The sequence below is a fragment of the Ovis canadensis genome, chromosome 15, assembly GCF_042477335.2.
Source record: "Ovis canadensis isolate MfBH-ARS-UI-01 breed Bighorn chromosome 15, ARS-UI_OviCan_v2, whole genome shotgun sequence".
NCBI lineage: Eukaryota > Metazoa > Chordata > Mammalia > Artiodactyla > Bovidae > Ovis > Ovis canadensis.
Window position 1 is genome coordinate 65,142,541 of NC_091259.1, and position 21,843 is coordinate 65,164,383.

The following is a 21,843-nucleotide window of genomic DNA, read 5'->3' on the forward strand; positions in this document are numbered from 1 at the left end:
TTGTGTTTCACAATTCTGTCGCCACCCACAAGTGTGTCAACCCAATAGTCAGAAACTGCATTCTCAGCATTTCCTCCCAGAAAACAGATGGCACCCCAGAGCCTACCTTAGTGCAGGCTTAGGACAAGCCCTCTCGAGGGACTTTCTATACCCCAGACTCACGGACTGCATTCAACCGATAATCCTCAGGGCTGGAAGGCAGTGTTCAAAAGGTCACAGTTTATAAGATGAAACTGGACCATAAGGACTAGAAGGGAGAACAGATTCCATTATCCCCAGGAGGGCAAGTGACTATTATCTGAAAGATCAGCTTTAAAAAGCTGAGTCCACCAAAAAACAAACACTGTAGACAGACCAAGGCTGTCAAAGAATTTTATCTCTAATATTGGTTTTGAATGTTCCCCTATCTATGGGCTTTCCTTGAGGAGTTCAGTCTATTGTATTGAAAAAAGGGTTTTTACAAAGTATGATTACCTTTACTTGTCAACAGAAAAGAGTGCTGAACCACATTAGCCAAAATATTTGCTTCCCTTTCCCAAGGATCTGCCTCTTTATAAACCCTGGGAAAACTAAAGGAGCCTAACCTCCAAGAGCAGGCTACTCACACCACTCTGATTACTTGATTCCTTACAAGAGTAAACAGATCAAGTGGAGCCTTCGGGAATGCATCTACCCATGTTTACCAAGCAGCTGGGTTAATGAATAATAAACACAGCAGCTTAATAAAGCCTCTGCAGCTTCAGCAACTGTTCCCTCCCAAGTCTCTTTACATTTTGCTTATTTTACGAGCCAGTACTTCTATTTTCCCCCTAGTATTTCTTATAGTAGACACTATGGATGCTTCATGTCCAAAAACTCACACCCAGGAGAGACCAAAGTGAATAAAGAATGGGGTTAGGGACAAAGTCCCAAACTCTGGAAGGAAAAGCCTACTATGTCATGTCCCCACAGTAGTTGCAGGCACTGAGTTAGGTAGTTTACATTCTTGTCTTTCAATCTTCTCCGGACAGAGGCCCTACTTCTCTGGGTCCCTAAGAGGTTAGGTGACTTGGCAGAAGTCACACAGCGGGTAAGCAGAGGGGCCAGCATTCCAGTTCTCACACGGCTGGCTCCAAGGCTTATCTGTGTCCTTCAGCAATTCGATGCCTCTGGTGTGTCACCAAAGGTTGGGAAATAATTCCCAAAAGGTGAAACACAGTGGACCTGGGCGAGTTAATAGCCTTGGTTGAGGAGCAACAGCTCTCAGCAGAGCAGAGCTCACAGCAGGGACTGAGGCATCAGGAGCTCAGAACTGCAATTTTGGAGGAATTTCCAACAGACCAACGGGGCATCTTCCCCACAGTCAGAGATGAGCAGCGGCAAAGTAGGGTAAGATGGAATCCCTGGGTGGCTAAGAGTGGTAGGCAGCAAGCCCTAAACTCACTCCGACTCTTTAGGATAAAAAGCACTCTCCACTGTGCTTTTCCTCAGACAGTAAAGAATCAGCCTGCAATGCAGGAGAAACAAAAGACCCCTGGGTCAGGAAGATTCCCTGGAGGAGGAAATGGCAACTCATTTCAGTAACCTTGCCTGGGAAATCTCATGGACAGAGGAGCCCAGCAGGCTACAGTCCAAAGGGTTGCAAAGAGACACAGCTGAGGGACTAAGCACACCAGAAGCTGAGGACCAAGAGATGGCTGATCTCAAGGAAGTATTTGTCACCCACGGCCCTCTACTAGCAAAGGCCAGCTCCTTCTCTTTCTTGGTCTGCACACCCAACAGTTTTCCCTGTAACTCACTTCATGAGGACCTACTGGCTGGCTCCATAAAATTTTTAACTAGATAAATGATGATATTTGTATCTTTTACTATTATTGTGATGATTATGAAGCACTAGAGGGAAAAAAAAAAAAAACCTCATTACAGTGAGAACAGAAGAGTGAAATGAAAAGTGGTACCATTTTCTGCCACTAACGGTGGGCAGTCCCAGACATCACCACCCCTCCTCCCCCCACCGCAGCTCATTCGTCTCCAAAAGCCATAGAGAACCCCGTGGAAGGTCTCAATCCATCCATTCTTACTTTCCCTGGTTTGCCATCCAAGTCTAGACCCTCCTTTTCTTCCTCCTGGATTACTGCCATGAACCTCCACGAGAGTCTTGCCTCAAACCACTTCACTGTAATACTGGGAGATCTAAATCTTAAAAAGCACAACTGAGCATTTCCCCAAATGCTTCCCCCCACTACAACTGAATCAGCTAGACCTTCAGCATGATCCTTTCCTTTCTCACCTTCTTCCTGAATGTTCCTTGTATCCTATGTTTTAGCAACACCCTGCTTTCACACCCCAGATCCTCTGTTCATGGCACTGCCTTCATCTGAAATACCCTACTCCACTCTCTGCCAGCTGAAAACCTTATTCATCACTACAAGCTGGATGTTACCATCAATGTGGAACTTCTATGATATCCCCTTCCCTGGATTCCACAGATTACCCTAGACGAAGCTCTCTCCTTGGGTACGTTTTACTTTGCCTCTGGTTATTAAGTTGGTGCATCTCCTTCAACTGTATTTAGGGGCCGTATGGACAGGACTAGATCATATTCATTTTGGATCCTCTTGTGTGGGACCTTCGATGAAACAGACCCTTGGTGTTTGCTCTAATGCCTCAACTAAGCCCCAGTATAAGACCAGATTCAAGAAAAAGGTAACACTGCTACTTTAGGTGTGGGGAAAAGCTGACTCATGATCTTGACTTTTCTGCACGTTTTCTCCTCTTGTTTCATTGCTACTCCCCTACTCCCCTCCACTCTCCTAACAGGACAGAACTACTTGGCTTGATCTGAAAGTGCTACAGTAACAGTGTTCTTTCTTAACATGTTCTGGTAGTATATTTTCTTAAGCAAGAGGGGTGGACCTTGAATATGAGAACACCAGTCTCCTGATCAACAGTGTTATCTCAACACAGGCTGGGGTTGTGCACCCGATCACACAGAATTAAAACGAGTCTAGCAGGACTTCCAACGGGGACACGGTCTACCTCAAGGCAACTCCTATTTATTCTGCTTGTTACAACAGTCCCAGAAGCAGAGACGGAGAGGAGACAGACAGAGAGAGGGTGGAGGAGAGGGAAACAGCAATCCATTAGCCTTCCGCACTCCCATCGGACTTGGAACTGTTCCAGGAAACAGGATACAAGTGGCTCAGTGAATAATGTCTTTCTGAGTCTGTTTTGGGTGCATTTATTATTCATAAGGACCAAGGATTCACATCCGGGGCTCCTTCTAGGGGAGGCTAGAGTTTGCAATTATATTCTTGATTCTTAATGCACATGCTACATGATATTTTCTATCTGCCAACCCTCCCAGAAATAGGAAAGCTGGACTGGCCCTGGTTAATGGACACTGATCCACAGTTATCCATGCCAGGGGGTTCATACCTTCATGAGATGTGCTGAATTAGACTGGGATTTCTTCACTTGGGAAGCGGTTTAAAAGAAACACGAGAGGCGGGTGTGAACTAGAGGGTACGCCAATTGGTGTTATGTCTCTGAGAAGTGCCTGGATTTAGGTTTCTTCTTGTCTGGGACAGAAATGTCATTGTGGCCATTTGGCTGGAATTCCAGCCAGGAAAACAGTAGGGTAAGGACTGCACTATCCACACTCACTAGACACATGGATCGAGCTGGGGGAGGGCGGAGAAGGGGTCAGAAGCTTCCAGCAGCTGTTGTGAGGAGCCATGGGGAGGAATGAGAAGAGGGAGGCAACTGCAGCAGGAAGGCCCAGGCCTGAGCACACTCTGCACGCAGACAACAGCCAGCCTGGCTTGTGGCAATTTCTCTGTCACCTGGTGGACAGGTCCTGGCCGGAGGTTACAGAGCCACAGTCTCCCAGCCACTCATGTGCCTCCTGCTCCTCTGCAGAGGTGGCCACCAGATGGTCTGACCTTGTGGCAAGTCCTGAGAGAAAACAACTGTGAGCACCACCCTTCCCTTCAGGGGGCCCCCACTGATCTAACCCCCCGCAGCCACGGCTCCTTGTCTCCCTCACCATTTCTTTCCACAGCTACACGTCTCCACCCGACAGAGCTGCATTCAAAGCCACGCACATGACCTCTTGCAGATGGGACCCGAACACCTCCAGGCTGCCCCTCCTGCGATGCCATTAAATTCTCTCAAGTGGGTGGATCTGCGTGGCGTCACGCTCCGTGCCAAGTACAACAGACGCAACCACCAGCCCATGACTCTGCCCTCGGAGATGGCATTTCCAGTTCAACACTGAACTGGGCAAGGAAGGCCACGGGAGAGCATCCAACAGGAGGTGAGCAACCGTCTCCTATTAAATATAATTGGACATCAGCAAGACCCAAAATGCATGCAACAGTTTTGAAAGAAAAAAAAAACTTATAATGCATACCTCCAATAAGTTCTTAATCATCTATTTATTTGTATCTTAAGGCCCTACTATGGGCTCAGAACTCTGCTGGCTCCTGTGAAAAATTAAGAACTCAAGTGGGGGGGTGGGTAGGGGAGAGACTTCCTTTTATTTAAAAAAAAAAAAGACAAAACACTGGCAATCTAGTGATTACGACTCCAGTGGTGGGAGCTCAGGCTCAATTCCTGGTTGGGGAACTAAGATCTCATGCTGAGCAAGGTGGCCAAATACTACAAAAAAAAAAAAAAAAGAAAGAAACGGACTGTTCCCTGTTAGGGATATTTGGTATCAGTACATCTTAACAAAAACTAACATTTGTATAACAGTTTATATTGTCATTACCCTACTATGTCATAGTGGGTCTGCTCTTATTTTTTTTAACAGATGAGAAAAGTGAGCCTCTGTTTCCTCTGTGCTTTGTCTAAATTCCTACAGCATAGCTAAAGAATGTAAACCTTAGAAATTGTATAAGGTTATCAAAATAAAATAATGGAAACTCTAGAAATAGAACCATGTTGTTTTGTGTTATTTTCTACAAATGACTTTCAAAGGACCAAAGCACATGGCTCTTTTCCTAGCGAATACAGAAGGCCAGCAATCGACTAGCATCCTTGATAGGTCTCCTTGGACATGCTTCCTACCAAGGTTAAATAAACTTTATCTGATACAGTAGAGCAGAGAGTCCTGAACCCACTAATAATGTTTTACCCTATTTCTTCTCTTACCAGGGAAGAATTTTATACTTTCATATAACTTTCATAGAAGTATATCTAAAAATTAAATGTTTTATAAACATGCCTGTACTAAAAACTCTCATTATGGAAATTCCCAAGGTTTTTAATGCAGTCTTCCTTCACAGAGAAGGGGAAAACTATTTCATATACATACATATATATATGCAAAATATTACGTATCTGTGTTTAAACATACAAAAAGAAAAGCAGCAATGCTTAATCAAAAATAAGCTTGTCCTTGCTAAAACTCAGGCTATAGCCCATTTAGAACTCCACCATATACTGAAACAGTTTTATTCAATTCAAAGAAACTTAAGTTATCCCAGCACCCAAGACCCTTTTATATATGCCACTTCCTTGTATAGTCAGTAACCCATAGAAGGCTTCATTTTATAGGCAAATCAATAAAAACCCTGGCAACAGTTACAATTTCCTGAGCAAAGTTTATCCTGACAACCCAGTCATTTATCTTCTGGCACTAAACACACAAAATATCCATCCATATGAGGAAACATGTTACAGCATAAGAAAAAAATTTACCGCTAACATAACCAACAAATACTGACCTTCTACTATAAGCCAAGTACCAGGTAGGGCAAAGTAAGTACTGAATTTTCCCAAGACATTTCTCATTTCTTTTAAATAAGGATGATTCATTCAATATAAACCTTCAATGGAATGCAGTTTTTACATAGGCTGATAAGGTTTATTACTTCAATAAACTCAAAATAAGAAGAGATCCTTTGTCTTAACCCCTCCCTCAATTCCAAATTCTCAAATGCGGTCACTGTCACCAAAGGCCACACACAGCAGAGCAGTGAAAAGGCGCTGCCCTCAGAGGAGAGTCTGTGGAACTGAACAGATAGGTGTGGACTGACACACCTAGAACGCGAAATAACAAGGCATTCAATCCAGTGCTAAGTGGGGAGGAGCAGAGAAGGTGCAAGAGGAATCTGGAAAAGGAAGACCAGGGAAGGCTTTTTAGTAGCAGAAGGGGCTCAAAACAGACTAGATAAAACAAGTAAAATGTGAATAGGAGAGAGAGGAACCACGGCACATACTGTTGGTTGCCTACCAAATACCCAGCCGTGCCTTCCTGGCAGAGCTTAGGTTTGTTCAAATGTGACTCATCTCCATGAGCAAATTCTGATTGGTCTTAACCAATCATGCTGAGAAAAGAAATTACATACAAATACTAAGAGAAGAGTTGAGAAGAATAAACAACAAACTGTTAACCATAGGTATTTCCTATGGTAAGATACAGGTCATTATTTTTCCTTCCTTCTCCTTCTCTGCCTATGCATCCAGATTTTAAAAATTGAGTACCCATTAATTTTAGGATTATTTCCTTACAAAGCCAAGTACATCAATGATACAAGTATTTTTAGCATGTCTAACATAATCTTCGGAGAAGGCAATGGCACCCCACTCCAGTACTCTTGCCTGGAAAATCCCATGGATGGAGGAGCCTGGAGGGCTGCAGTCCATGCGGTTGCTGAGGGTCGGACACAATTGAGCGACTTCACTTTCACTTTTCACTTTCATGCATTGGAGAAGGAAATGGCAACCCACTCCAGTGTTCTTGCCTGGAGAATCCCAGGGACAGGGGAGCCTGGTGGGCTCCCGTCTATGGGGTCACACAGAGTCGGACACGACTGAAGTGACTTAGCAGCAACATAATCTTTGATGTATACATAAAAGCCAACAGGGGCAAATGATGAACAAATTCTGAATTAAAATTCTACTACAGAATAAATCATGGCTTGACAAAGAGTGAACAATACATGAAAGAAATGACTTTGCTTATTTCCTTACTGGAAAATTCAATCATGCTTGTAGAATATTAAAGACATTTTCACTTACTTGTAGACAGTACTACTTTTAGTCAAAGAACAAATAATTAGCTTTGATTAAAATAGGTCAATGCACCAGCAAATTGTGGTTTCATTATCCTCTCTACACTTTCTGAATTCCATGTCAAACACTGTAACAATGAACTGTTGATTCTCCTACTTGATTTCCCCTAGTTGCTTATGAAATACTAATTTAAACCCCAATTCTGAGTATATCACATGTTCTACTGCCTCTACTTCTAAGCTGCTAAGCACTGTAGGACAAAGTTTCCGAGCCTGTTGGTTCCACTATAAGTTCTTTGGGAGGCTTCTTCTTCACTCCAGGTGGTCCTAGTGGGGATAAGTCGAGGACCCAGGATGGACCCTACCAACCCAAAGAGGAGAGTGATTGGTTCGAGGACTCGCCCATGGGACAGGTCTGGCCAACTAAAGTCCTCTGGGGATTTTGCTGCTAAAAGCAAAAAGGAAGATTTTACATGCTCATCTTGGATATCAAGATGCAAAGACTTATGTGGGGCTGTTGAAGGTTATTTTACCCATTATATGGAGACAGGCTAAATACCACAGGAAAGAACAAAATCTAAAAACACTAACATAGACACAACTGAAGCTGAGATATGGAAAGCATGAGAAAACTCTCACGACTGTGAAACCCCAAGATCCAGGACCATCTGAAGCCAACTCCATCGCTAGACTTCCTAGATCCACCTGAAACAATAAATCCTCTATGATACCTCAGCTGGGGTTCTGTCTCTTACACCCTGTGGACTCCTGTCAGGTAATAGATGTATTTCAAACACCATCTTCTCTCTCCAAATCAGAAACTACCTACTAGCAGTCCCCAAATGCCTGCTTTAAGATGAACTTCTTTACCCCAAAGGCACTCTCACAACCCTCAGTAGAGAGGGCTCTTAAAAAAAAAAAATGAACTGCAAGGCCTTTTGTTATGATCTGGCTGTAGGCACCTTTCTCCAGCATGTCAATGTTGATCCTTCATTCTTGTGAAAAGCCTCCCCTCCCACAGCTCCCAGAGCATGGTTCTGCCCTAGTTATCCTGCTCCTCTGGCGCTTGGTCTTCTTCCCACACCCTGATTCAAGTGTTTCCCAATGAGTTGTCTTTGGCCCGCTTCCCTTTCCTTCTGCCCTCTCTCCTTTGGCAAGCTCTTTCCACCTAATGTTTCCAGTAATCCCCTCAAAATAAAAGACTTTAAAATCTATACCCATGAAACTCCATTCTAGAATCCCCCACCCATCCATCTCAAGTCTTGACTCCACATCTGTATTTCCAGGTGTCCCTATGCCTCTCTCACCTAAAATCAAGCTGTATATTCAGAATTGCACGTACTATCTTCTCTTCTGGACCAATCTCTCTTACTGCATGGTCTTTAGTTTTGTCAAAATACCACCAAACTCCTGGTAATCTACAAGTGAAGTGCTGGAATGGACTTCCCTGGTGGTCCAGTGGTTAAGACTCCATGCTCCCCAATGCAGGGGGCAGGGTTCGATTCCTAGTCGGGGAACTAGATCCCACAAGCCTCAACTAAGAGTTCAACTGCTGCAACTAAAGATCCCGCATGCTGCAACTACAAACATAAATAAATAAAATAAAAGTGAAGTGTTATTGACAACAACCCCTGCCATCCCAGTTGAGACATCCTCTTGAGTCTATTTGCATAACACCTAGGCCAAGTTCCCTCTTCCCTCTTACTATCTTTCATCTACCTGAGTTCAGAGTCTCATAGTTCTCACCTGGACTACTGCCATTATCATCTTCATCTGTTTCCCTGCACTCACTCAGTCTCAAGCACCCTACTCTGTGCTATGAGATTACATTGATATGATGGAAGGTCACGTCTGACCAAGTCATTTCCTAGCTCAAAATTCCATAGCCACACAACACCTGACCCTCCTCCACGAGTCTGCCAAGAAATGTCCTCAGCTTGGCCTTCGACTCCTTTCAAGGTTTCCTTCCCAGAATATCCTTTCAGAAATCCTTTCTAAAATCAAACCAACAGAAATCCCTTCTAAAATCAAACCAAACCCAGCACTCCTTCTTTCTGTCCCAGTTTATTTCCATATCTTTGCTCATCCTCCTTTTTCCACATCTCCTCATGAATAACTCTGCCATCCCCTGAGGCTCTCTCTAGAAATGCCAAGTCTTTGATGAGGCCTTCCTTAATCTTTTTTGCTAGAAGTTATTTCCCTTCCTTTCTCCTTTGAACTCCGGTAACTTTACTACACCATTCATCTCTCTTGAAGGCAAGAACCTCAGTTGACTTCAACAATGCACAGAGCGCTTTACCTAACACAAGTCTGATGACTCAATGAATTGTCTAATGAAGTCTTTCCTTGTCCTTTTTTTCACATCTACACTGTCAGATGTGGGATTGAAATCAGACCCATTACTAACAGGCTATGTGACCTTGGGAAATCAACCTCAAGAAAAATTCAGCTTCCTCATAAACAAAATGGGAATACATATAGCCCACAGAGTTTTATGAATTCAAACAAAACAATCCTTGCTCTAGGAGGACCTGTCTGGTACACAGAAGGTCCAATAAGTACAGGATCCCTCTCATTTCTCTTCTCACCATTATAACCGAATCTGAGAGGTCCCCACATTACACACAGGGAAGGGTATGAGTCGGAGAGCACCCATACGCCTCTGTGAGATGACTACGTAGTTTCTAACAGCAAATGTAGGGGTCTTCACTACCAACTCATCCTACCAAGGCACTATAAAGTGGAACAAGAGAATTCCAAGAAAATATTTTTGAACTGTCAAATATCACAGTCAAATTTATCAAAAATCACAGGGGGAAATTATTGCAGTTGAAAAAGCTTATCTGAGAAGCCTTCATCAAGGGAGTAAACGTTAAGTGAGTCAAATGTTAGTTTGGAAGCAAAGGAAATTCCTTGTAAATACTGGAAGAGAACAGAGTCTGCTACTTTCTAGAGCTCTAGACAACCCAGTAAGACTATTTGAGACTACTTCTGCATCTCAGATACAAAAGGTGATAGGACATAGTGGACATGGCGTTGAACGAGGTAGGTCTAATTCTGGCTCAGATGCATACTAACTGTAGCACTTGGAACATGTCACTCATCTACTGTTGAGCCTTGATAATCTCATCTATAAAATGGTATGGCTAGACCAGAAAACCTCATTCTAGGAAGATCTCTTTGTTAAAAAGTTTTCTGTTCAATGACCTTATTAAGGAATATGTTAGGCAGCCAACCATCTTTGACAGTTAGCTTGGGACATACTTAGCATTATAGATCAGAGTAAATAGGTGTCCTCTTAAGCTTCTTTCCAATCCTATGCCTCTTGAGACAGTATCACAGCTTAGAAATTAAGATGAAATACTTGAATCAGATCGACATGAATTCAGATCCTGGCTCTGATATTGACTAATGACCTAGTGAGTTTTTCACCTCTCTAAAGCCTCCTTGTCCACATCTATAAATTAGCATGATGATATATAAGAATCACGTGAGCAGTAAACCAGATTATATGCTCTAAGTTTCTTAGTACGTAATAAACTCTCAATAAATTTTGGCTGCCACTATTATTGCTATTGAACCCTAAAATAACTTCCTTTGCATCCTTTGGATGCCAGGCTTGACCAATTTTAATTATATACAGTAACTCAATTAGAGACCATAAAACTTAGCTTTAGAAAATCAAAATGGATTACCAAGACACAGCAACCAGGTGCAACTTGTGGTTCTAAATGTATCCTGAACCAGAATTCTACTTTCTTTCTTTTTTTTTTTTTTGCTAAATAATATTACTGACCAAATAATACATAGGAATCTAGTTTTCTGTTTGACAACTGCACTGCAATTATTTAAACAAATACCCTTGTGTTTTTGGAATAAACAATGCACTATTTAGAAGTAGAGGAGAATTCAATGATTGCAAATTACTTTCTTTTTTTTTTAACTTTTATTGTGACATTTATTTATTTTATTTTTTTCTCAACTTTTTTTTTTAATTTTTATTTTTACTTTATTTTACTTTACAATACTGTATTGGTTTGCAACTTATTTTCAAATGGTTCTGAAAAAAATGTACACACATTTTATATTGTCTGCATGTACGTTTGTGTGTGTGTGTTCAACTATTGGCTAAATTAAAATATTTATAACTTTTAATGTTAACCCACTCTTTATTTTCCTGTTCAAATTACATACTAGTTTTCTTCTGTAATGTCTCTACTAGGAACTAATTGTCCTACAGACCCACCTGCCCAAAAAAACAAGTACTCAGAGACCTAATTTTCACTTTAGCATTGTAAAGAGTTCCAAAGTCAAAGTACATTTTGAAACAGATAGAACTAGCCTAGTCTTATAGTATGTATTAAACAATAACTGTACAAGTGCCAAAGCTGGCAATAGTTTCCACTGCTGTTGCAACATCTAAGCTCATAGTAACATTCACGGATTTCTCAGTGGGAGCCTATGGAAAAGCAGTTGGATATTCCTTCTCCTGTTTCTAATTAAATCAATTTCACAACTCCACATTTCAGCCATTCCCTAAATGGCTACCAATGCCCTGACAGGTCTCAAGGACAGCCAAAATACTATGGCAGCAACGTGTAGTATGGGGACTTCCCTGGTGGCTCAGAAGTAAAGAATCCATCTGCTAATGCAGGAGACCCAAGAGACCCAGGTTCGATCCTTGGGTTGGGAAGATCCCCTGGAGTAGGAAATGGCAACCGGCTTCAGTATTCTTGCCTGAAAAATTACATGGACAGAGGAGCCTGGTGGGTATAGTTCATGGGGTCACAAAGAGTCAGATACGATGGAGTGACTGAGCACGCAGCATCACATCAGACACCAACTTTGTGGATGCTAACTTAATATTTTCCCCAAATTCTGCCTTTCCTTTCATATCACTAACAGAAATCTATATGGGCCCATTCCAACTCCCATCTCCAAGCTAAACAACCTCTCCCCCAAATACTTCAAGAAAGACAGCAATGTTTAAGAGGATTAGTGAAATTTACATTACTCATGCAATGTAGCACTTCATGGTCACAAAGCACTTTTACATAAATAATTCCCTCTTCCCTCTACAATACGACTGTGAAGAGTCCCATTTTAAAGAGTAGGAAATTGAGATGTGGAAATCAATAGACTGTCTCAAGACGACACATTTTATGTATTGAATTTAGGGTTAGATCCTATGTTTTTGGATTCCCAGAGAAACAGAGGGGGGAAAACAAATCAGTGAATGGCATCTAATCATTCAGGGAAAAAAAATCCTAGTCTCCTCCCTATCGCTTACCCTCATACCCAATTCAGCTCCTTCAGGATAAAGTCTAAACTCCTTAGCTTAAAAAGTCCCTTGGTGATCTGGCCTCATCTCCTCACATTTCTCTACCTTTCACTATTTCACATTTTTCTATTTCCGTTGCAATAACCATCATCTTGTGTCCTAACACTTCTGAAATGTCTACCTCCATGCCTTTGCACATGCTATAAGGTTCTTCCTGGAGCACCCTTCCTACCCATCCTCACCTAGCTAATTCTCATGTGTCCTTCAAGACTCAGCTGAAGCTATTCTGGAAAGCCTTTCCCAAATCCTCCAGTCTCAATAAACAGGTTACTTCAGGCTTCCGCTGACCCTGCACATACTGGGACAATCTTCACCATGCCACACCAAGTGTTAGCTCCACCTCTTCCTCTGGACCCTTGTTGTCCAAATGAACTTTCTGCAATGATGGAAACTGTCTACATCTGCACTGTCCATCACAAGAGTCACTAGCCACAGGTGGTTACTGAGCACTTGAAAGATGGCTAGCTCCACTAAAAACTGAGCATTTATTTTAGTTTTAATTATTGTAAGTCCAGATTTAAACAACCATCTGTGGCTAGTGGCTATGGTACTGGACAGACTGTCAACTCCAAGGACAAAGACCACACTTAACTTGTCTTAGTGTCTTTGACACCCATCATAGGGACCCAGCACAGAGCACGATTTAGTGTTTGTCAAAAGAACAAGTGAATGCATAAACATCTATAAACACTTCTTAAGTTGGGAACTGATTCCACCCAATACTCCCAGCATTCCGGATTATCATATAAAATTCAGCCAAACCAGTCACATCATGTAAAGCACACCTCATTAACTATTGTGGAAAAAAAAAAAGCCCTCAGTAAATCACTCATTTCTGTTCCGGGCACTTCAGCTTCACAATCACTCTTAAATGACTTCCAGATGACTTTTGGACAAAGGGTGATGCTGTTTCTGAAATATTACAATACTCCTGGCAGCATCATTTTGGAATGTCAAACTCTGCTACGGTGTTTTGTAAAGAAAAAAAAAAAAAAAAAACGGGCTTTTTTACCCTGATTCTATTAACATGGAAAAGAAATTCCCTCAAATGCCTGTAAGTATACCCAGCATATGAAAGACTATTCTGAGGGACTCTTTAAAATTAACCATCAGTGCTCCTGACCAAATTCATTTCTGAAATCCCATACAGTATTTACAGGAGCTGTACGGACTTCACAGGACGGGCTTTCTTGCTGCCATAAGCAGAATGTGAAGTGAACAAAATCTTGCTGCAGACGACTAGCAATCAAATCCAATTTGGTTCCAATTAAAACTCTCAGTTGACAGAATTTGTGAGCTTGATGTATGCTTGGTCATTTGAGAGTTTTACGAAATCCAAGATGCGAACTTTACAAAGCAGAGATTAGCCAGGGAGGACTCCATATCCAGGCGCTCACCGCCAATCCCTCCAAGGGGGCTGGCTGACAGTCAAAGGCATTGACAATGTGGTGTGCACACATGGTTCACCAGAACAAGGAGGGCGTCTCCATTTCCTGCCCAGTGCGTCTCATATCTCTGGGGGTGACCCAACAGCTGAACCCAGGCTCATGAATGGCCTTTCACTGTGTGATTACTTCTGTAAAGGGAGACTAATCCTAAAGGCTGAAACTTTATGTGAAATGAAAAGAAATAGGTGAGACATCTTTGAGCTTGATTGGGAGGGTGGGAACTGGGGGGCTTCAAATACACAGCTCACTGCTTTTTCATTCAATGTAAATGTCTAATTAAAAACAAAGAGCTATTTCTTACAAAAGAATTAATTTCACTCAAGGGGAAAAAAAAACAAACAGGCAAAAATAAAGTAAAACATACATTGAAACCTTGTAATCCATGACAATTGGTATACAAGCTGCTGCTCCCCGCACCACCCCCACCTTAAGCACTTTTAAACCGATGAAATAAATAACAGCCAGCATTTACATTACACTTACCCTGCTTCATGCACTGTCCTAAGTATTTAACATCTATTTTAATTCATTCTGTCTTATCTGCACCTTATAGACAAAGAAACTGAATCGAGGGAGGTTAAATAACTTGACCCAGTTCACAAGCTTGGAAGTGGCAAACAATCTCTGTCCAACTTTTGCTGTGGGAACATTACATTCAATTAAGTAGTGTGGGAAGAAAAACTTCTCCTTAACTTTACTAAATCCTTAACTGCTGTTTCAAGAGTATCAGAAACTGGGAGCACAACCTGCTTGTCTTATTTTCGATTCCGATTCCCCATGTGCAGGGAGGGGCTGACCTAAGATAGGAGAGACAGCCACTGACTTGGATCTAAAACTCAACAGCTGGCTGTAGGGCACAATCTGTAATATGAATTTAGATTCCTTCAGGGCTATAGCTCTTTGATGTTCTTACCATCAAACTGTCACCTTCTTGCCTCTACATATTACATAATCCATTAGCTTAGCTGTCTTTAAAGCCCTCCATTTAACTCAAGTCAACTATGACTTTATTTTATTTTTCATCTGAATTCTTAACAGCTATTGATCGTTGCCAATTCCTATAAAATCTAAAAGTGCTTATTTTGATGATGAACTTTAAATAGTGTGGAGAGAAAAACAAAATGGAGGTTACAGGTGGAAAGAACTTCTCCCCCATGTAAGCTGTTAAATTGGAAATGAGAGATGACACTGCCAAGTTCAGAAACAAGCTTAACGTTAAAGGTGTTCTCAGAGACGCGAAGGATGTTCCATGTTTTCGCCCCACTTCCAAAGACCACCTGCCCATAGCCGAGGAAAGTTTTCTGCTGGGTTACATTGAGGTCATCTGCTGCGTCGTGACCCTGAAATGCTGTGGATTATTCTTTACGGGCCTGTTGCCCACACAGCAACTCCTGTGGCAATCATAGTAATTACACAGCAGCCTTGTTATCTTGGGATAGCGCTGTAATTAACCTGTGTCACTGCCTCATTCGTGGTCATAACAATTGCAGCAAAAAGTCCCACGGAAGTAGCATTTTTCATCCTGACTTTCAAAAATAACTTCAGTGATCACACTCCTTAAAAACTCAAGTCTGTTTCCCCCAAAACACATGGTTTCCACTATACGGAGGCCAGTGAACCCAGTTCTCTGAGTGTCCCCTGAGAAACAGTAGACAATCTCTGTTGTGAGAATTTCCAAAGAGAAAAGGAGAAATACTCAAACAAACAAAAAAACAGTTCTCAAAAGAATACTTACAACTCCTCTAGAAAAGGGAAGTTCTTAAATGCATCTTCTGGTAACTGAGTAATGTTATTCATGCTGATATCCCTGGAAAACATGAAGTTAAGAAGATTGTTAATTATGTCATATTATATTTAAAGCACTTAATTCAACAGAAAAATAATTGGGTGATAAAATTTTGTAAAGAAGCAAGAAAAATGAGCATAGAAGACAGACACAGGAATAGTCATAATTTAGCGTCGGAATGCAATGTTAAGAAAACAGAAAAGCTCAATGTTTTATTAAAAATTATATCCCATCATTTATGCTATATCCAGATTCTGGGGTTTTGCCCTTTAAGTATTCTTGGAAAAAAAATGTCTCCAACTACCTACAATGAGTGAGCTGGTATGGCCTTTCAGGGCTCTGGTATTCAAAGTACTGTGTACCTGACAAAAATAAACAAATACCCAGAACTTGATAAAAGAGATCTACAGGTACGGTGGCTTCTTAAGCCACTGTCAGGGATAATAAAACAGGTCCTAACTGTACCCCAGTCATATTTTCTGCAAAACCTATAAAAGTCCTCCAGGTAATAGCTGTAAGTAGATTTCATTTTTAGCCTATGAATAGATTCAGGCTGCAAACAAGTGCGTACATGACAGGTATGTGGTCCACTTCCAGTTTTCCCTTAAAGAGACAGCAGCAAGGAGGGTACCCGCTCGACAATATAACTCAGCAATTAACTAGTTCAAGCAGCTGAAAAAAACCCACTTTATTAACCATTTTCTTCTTCTCTGACAGCTGTCTTTTGGACTGGCTTTCTCCTTCCACACTCTGTTTGATCTGGACAGTGTGATACTCAGGTGAAGGCAGCCTCACCAGGGGTAGTCCCTGCAGGTTCTGGGTTGCCCGCCTCACCCAGGTGCCCCTGCTTCTTTTGTTGCTGCTGCTGCTGCTTTGTCGCTAAGTCGTGTCTGACTCTTTTGCAACCCCATAGACTGCAGGCAGTCCGCCAGGCTCCTCCGTCCATGGGATTCTCCAGGCAAAAATACTGGAGTGGGTTGCCATTTCCTCTTCCAGGGGATCTTCCTGACCCAGGGGTCCATATTGCATCTCCTGCATTGGCAGGTGGATTCTTCACCACTGGGCCACCAAGGAAGCCCGCCCCTGCCTTTTTATCTGCTGTTAAATTCTGTGGTTCAACCCACAGGTCTCTCCTTTCTATCAAGCACCGTAAAAATTCACACATGTGACTTTCCCATGACTGGATCAGACAAATGGGTCTAAGAAAGTGGAAGAGAAATCAAACACACAGAAACCAGCTGACAATAATACCACTTTCTTTTCCTTACTCTGATCAGGTAACATTTTCCTTTAAAGGACACTGAGTATCAACGTAGGTCAGTCCCTTCTCCCCACCTTCCCTCTCACCAACAGTTAAAAGTGGAATTTGCTTTCCTTCTTACTAGCCTTTTCAAGGCATGTTTGGGAAACTTCTTGGCTTGGGAATAATAACAACAATGCAATAGCAAAAACAGCAGTAGCAGCTGACATGTCGCAAATACCGATCAGGGGATAAGACTGCACGTTGATCTCATTCTATGAAGAGGGAAACTGAGGCTTCCTGGGGCAAAACAACCTCCCTGAGGCGACTAGCAAGTGGTGTAACAGGACATGTGAGCTCCAGAGCCCAAGATCTTAACTCCAAACTTCGAGTCTTTTAAAACATCATTTGGATCCTGCTACTTCGCTCCAGCGGTAGTCAGGACATAAAGCAAATCCTGAGACCACCCAAGGTTAAAAAGAGGCGGGGACGCTGCCCCCAAGACCTTGGCAAGATAATCAGAGGATCTCAGGAAGAGCACTTCTGCTTGAAAATAATAATAATATTAATAATAATAATAAAACTATAAATAGCTTTAGCTATTGAAGAAACAAAATTCTGAAAATTCTCTGGAGATGAATCCTCTGACCAAAGGGATTCACATGCATTCCAAAGTTGCCTATCATTAAAAACAACTCAAATTCTACTAAAGATAATTTATAAGAAAATAAAATTAATACACTCTTCTAGGAATTATTTTTAAATACAGGCCCTGATACTAATTTAGTTAACTATTATTATCCCTGGGGAAGGGGAGGGGGGAGCCTTTCATTTCTCACAAACACTGGAGCAACATACTAGAGAAACAGCACCCCAATAGGGGTCAGAAGGAATGCTATTTAATCCTGGGCCTTGGTTTGCTTATCTGTAAAATGGTGGGGGTGGGGAGCTTCACTGATGTACTGGAGTGCTTCCTGGCCTGACATATACTTCCGTGATTCACTTTTTTTGGTAGTTTTCATGGAGGTGCTCACCCTTCCTGATGAAAATACATGAGGTTCACAGACCCTGGTGGCTCAGAGGGTAAAGCGTCTGCCTGCAAGGCAGGAGACCTGGGTTCGATCCCTGGGTGGGAAGATCTGCTGGAGAAGGAAATGGCAACCCACTCCAGTACTCTTGCCTGGAGAATCCCATGCATGGAGGAGCCTGGTGGGCTACAGCACTCGGGGTGGCAAAGAGTCAGACACGACTTCACTTTCACTTTCACCTGATGGAAAAGGCAGCTTTCTGAAAACTGACCATAAAGCAACATTTAAAGACTCCTGGTTTATCATCAGAAAACAACATTTAAAGACTCCTGGTTTGTCATTAGAAAACAACTGAACCACTTCCACTGGAAACACATTTCGGTTCAGTCAGTTCAGTCGCTCAGTTGTGTCCGGCTCTGCTACCCCATGGACCGCAGCACGCCAGGCCTCTCGGAGTTTACTCAAACTCATGTGCATTGAGTCGGTGATGCCATCCAACCATCTCATCCTGTCACATTTACCTTTAACCAAAACACATTTACCTTTAACCAATAAAATCATTGTTAAGAATACAACAAAACTTTTAATCACGCGGAAAAGCAAAATAATGCGTAAGCAGTGATTCTGCAAAATATCACACAATTTTGGTGTTCTTTAGTCATTCCAATAACAGGGGAAAGGAGGACAACCGTAATTGACTTCCTTATGAAAGGAGGCACTCCATACCGTTTCCTCTAAATTCGCATGTGCGTGTGCTCAGTCATGTCTGGCTCTTTGTGACACATGGATTGCAGTCCACCAGGCTCCTCTGACCATGGGACTTCCTAGGCAAGAATACTGGAGCAGGTTGCCATTTCCTCCTCCAGAGGATCTTCCCGAACAAGGGATCAAACCCATATCTCCTGCATTGGCAGGTGGATTCTCTTACCCACCTGGGAAGCCCTTCCTCTAAGTTTGGGACACCTGAATTCAGGTGAGCATCACAGCAACAGAAAAACTGACTAATTACCTCAGCAGAAAAAGACACATAATTATAAAAGAATTTACACCACACTCTTCCCTGAATTCCAATTTTGTAAAATGCATACACCTATATAACTCTCTCATTTTTCCCCCCTCAGAGTAACAAGACATAACAGGTAGTTTTGCTGTGAGCTATAAATGCAATTAGTGGGACTCCATATTTACAAACTAATATGTGTTAAACACACTTGGTGAGGTTTTTTTTTTTTTTTTCCTCCCAAAGCTTCAGAGTCAGAAGCAACACTTGTTTCCAAACTGGTCTGAATTTCACATACTATCTTTTTAGGTGTTTTCCTTCATATTTTTCTGGGCCTCATTTACAAAGCATTTGCAAGTAAGGAGAAGAAAAAGAAAAGAAAGGGAGGAGGGACCTGCAAGATGTAATCTCCAGAGAAGCGCTGGAAACATGTGGTTACAGAGTATAAGGTGGGTGGGTACTCATTTAAAATAATGAGGGCTAATGGTGATAAACAACCCACAGACAGCCCCAAAAGTAGATTCCAGACCTGACATCACCAACACCAGCAAGAGAGCTCCAGGCTTCGGATGCTGGGGGTGATGACTTAACTGTAACAATTTACAAATGGAAGCCCTAAGCCAATAATTACAAATATATTGGGCTCATGGGCCTATAAATTACTAAAGTACATAAGTAAAAGAAAATGGTACAGAAAATTTTTAGCTAGAAGATAACACCCCTAGGTCAGTGCTTTCACATTCATGATGAGCAACACAATCTAGCCAGGAACATCTGTAGTTAAACCCAGAGATTTGCAATCCTGGGTTCCTATGAAGAAAATAAGTATACGGTAGAAAACAAAATAATCTTATGAGGTCAGAGACCACCAACTCAAAAGCCTCCAAAGAGTGATTTCAAGAGAATGCATGGCCTTATTTGGAGCCAACCTGGCATAAATGGAAGGACGCAGGCCTCGAAGATTAAGGCTTTCATATGGATTCACCAGCATTAGCTGTGTGATCTTGGGCAAACCGGTCATCTTTTCTGAGCCCTGGCTTCTTCATTTAGATAAAGAAGGCAGTAGTAATTAAGTCCCATAGCATCCTGTGAAGACCAGAAAATGTCAAGTCACGTTGCTGTTGCTCAGTCAGTAGTCATGTCCAACCCCATGGACTGTAGCCCACAAGGCTCCTCTGTCTATGGGATTTCCCAGGCAAGAAAACTGCAGTGGGTAGCCATATCCTACTCCAGGGTATCTTCCTGACCCAGGGATCAAACCTGCATCTCCTGCATTGGCAGGCAAATTCTTTACCACTGAGCCACCAGGGAAGCCCCATGTCAAGTCACGTATAAAAAGCTAAATAAGTAACAGGTGTTATGTCATCATTGTCCATGTTTGACTGCTCCTAGAAGCTGTGTGAATCCACTGGACTGAGAGCCAGCAGGCCAAGCACCTCACTGCCTTTGGTGGCCTTCTTTCCCAGAAAAGAAACCACTTTTACACAAGGGAAATACTAAACGGTGCAGAAGGTCTGGAACCTGGAGTTGTTCCTAACTACAAAACTGGATTCTAAACTCCAGAATTCCAGGAGTCAAAGATGTTGACATAGAAGAGCTCTTTGAGATGAAAGAATTTTGTTTAAAAAAAAGTAAAACGTTGAGGCCTGGTTGATGACAGAGAAGGAAGGGAGACAGGGAGAGAAGGAGGTAGGAAATTACATCCTCATAGGAAAATTGTTAGAAATACAGGAAAGATAAGAGCCATTTTCAAATGGCTTTGCGCCAGGAGGACTTTGCACCATAAGTGATGAACCAGGAGTCAGAACCCAGAACTTTTAGTTAATGTGGGGAAATGCCTGAATGTATGCTTTCTATACATACTGGTTCCATAACAGATTTCTTTATAATTTAGGCCTGTCAAGGTATACCAATTGGAACAGGGCACACGCATATCAGACCCAGTGTAATATTCCCCAATTTTTACAATAGAGATCAAAAGTGCAAAAGTACACCACTCCACTAGGAAAATAAAGGTGAACCCTCCAATACCAGCAGTCACCGACTTCAAAATTAACACTGAAAGGGTGCAATTGTTTAATTGAAACTGCTAAATCTCCCCAGTGGTTAAACTATCTTTTTTCCACTCATAAAATTCACTAATGCTAAAGTACCTCCTGAGTAGAGAGAAACATCATGTTTCAACAAGGTACCTTTTAAAATCCCTGTAAAATGCTCCCGAAGCGAGCCCAACCTGTTTGCTGATGGCCCAGAGTGTACCACCACGGACTTCGCCACCGCATGCTTGCTTGTCTGGGCCTTTTGCCATGGGGTTATTTAATTTTAAATATACTGTGATTGATCCAATATTATCTAACTTTGAATAAACCCTCCTATTTGTGTGAGATAAAACTGTACTTTTGCTGTAGTAGTAACGCAAATATTACCCGGCCATATGAGAAGTTGATAAATTATATTTAATAAATTACAAACAGCTTCTACAAAACACATCATTCTCTAAACCGTTCCCCAGAAAATGGTGGTGATGTCCTGAAACTCAGCAGACACACGCTGACAATAATAAAGAACTAATACTATTCCAATGACTTTTCGAGGGTCTTGTCATCCACCAAAAATTTTCAGGCCCACAGATGTCTACTGTTTGAACAAAAACAAAAAACTAAAACTACACTTGAAAAATATCCCTGGTGGGACACACTGGAAGGGAAGGTCTCTCTCACAGAGAAGTGATGTAGGCACACACACCACCAAGGTTCCAGACAAGGTGCGTGAAGAGTTTAATTCCCTTTTTTTCCCCTCAATATTTGTTTATCTATTCGGCTGTGCCAGGTCTTAGTTGCAGCATGTGGGATCTAGTTCCCTGAGCAGGGATTGAACCCAGGTCCCACACATTGGGAGCTCAGTCCACTGGACTGCCACTGGGCTACCAGAGCAGTCCCAAGTTTAATTTCTTTTCTGACAGGATTCTGAACCTTTGGGCAAGTGATCTCTTTCGCTCA

At 42.1% G+C, this 21,843-nt stretch overlaps 1 protein-coding gene and 1 long non-coding RNA gene across 2 annotated transcripts in view; one reads left to right on the forward strand and one right to left on the reverse strand.

Moving 5' to 3' along the window:
• The window catches only part of LGR4 (leucine rich repeat containing G protein-coupled receptor 4), a 105,370-nt gene that overhangs the window by 32,496 nt on the left and 51,031 nt on the right, over window positions 1–21,843 (reverse strand). Inside the window, exon 2 of the mRNA XM_069555606.1 lies at window positions 15,526–15,597. Within this exon, the coding sequence (XP_069411707.1) occupies window positions 15,526–15,597 (72 nt within the window). The remainder of the gene's footprint in view (window positions 1–15,525; window positions 15,598–21,843) is intronic.
• Window positions 1,190–4,669, forward strand: LOC138421364 (uncharacterized). The gene is made up of 3 exons (XR_011249472.1): window positions 1,190–1,368; window positions 2,555–2,685; window positions 4,043–4,669. It is a non-coding gene; the product is annotated as an uncharacterized lncRNA (long non-coding RNA).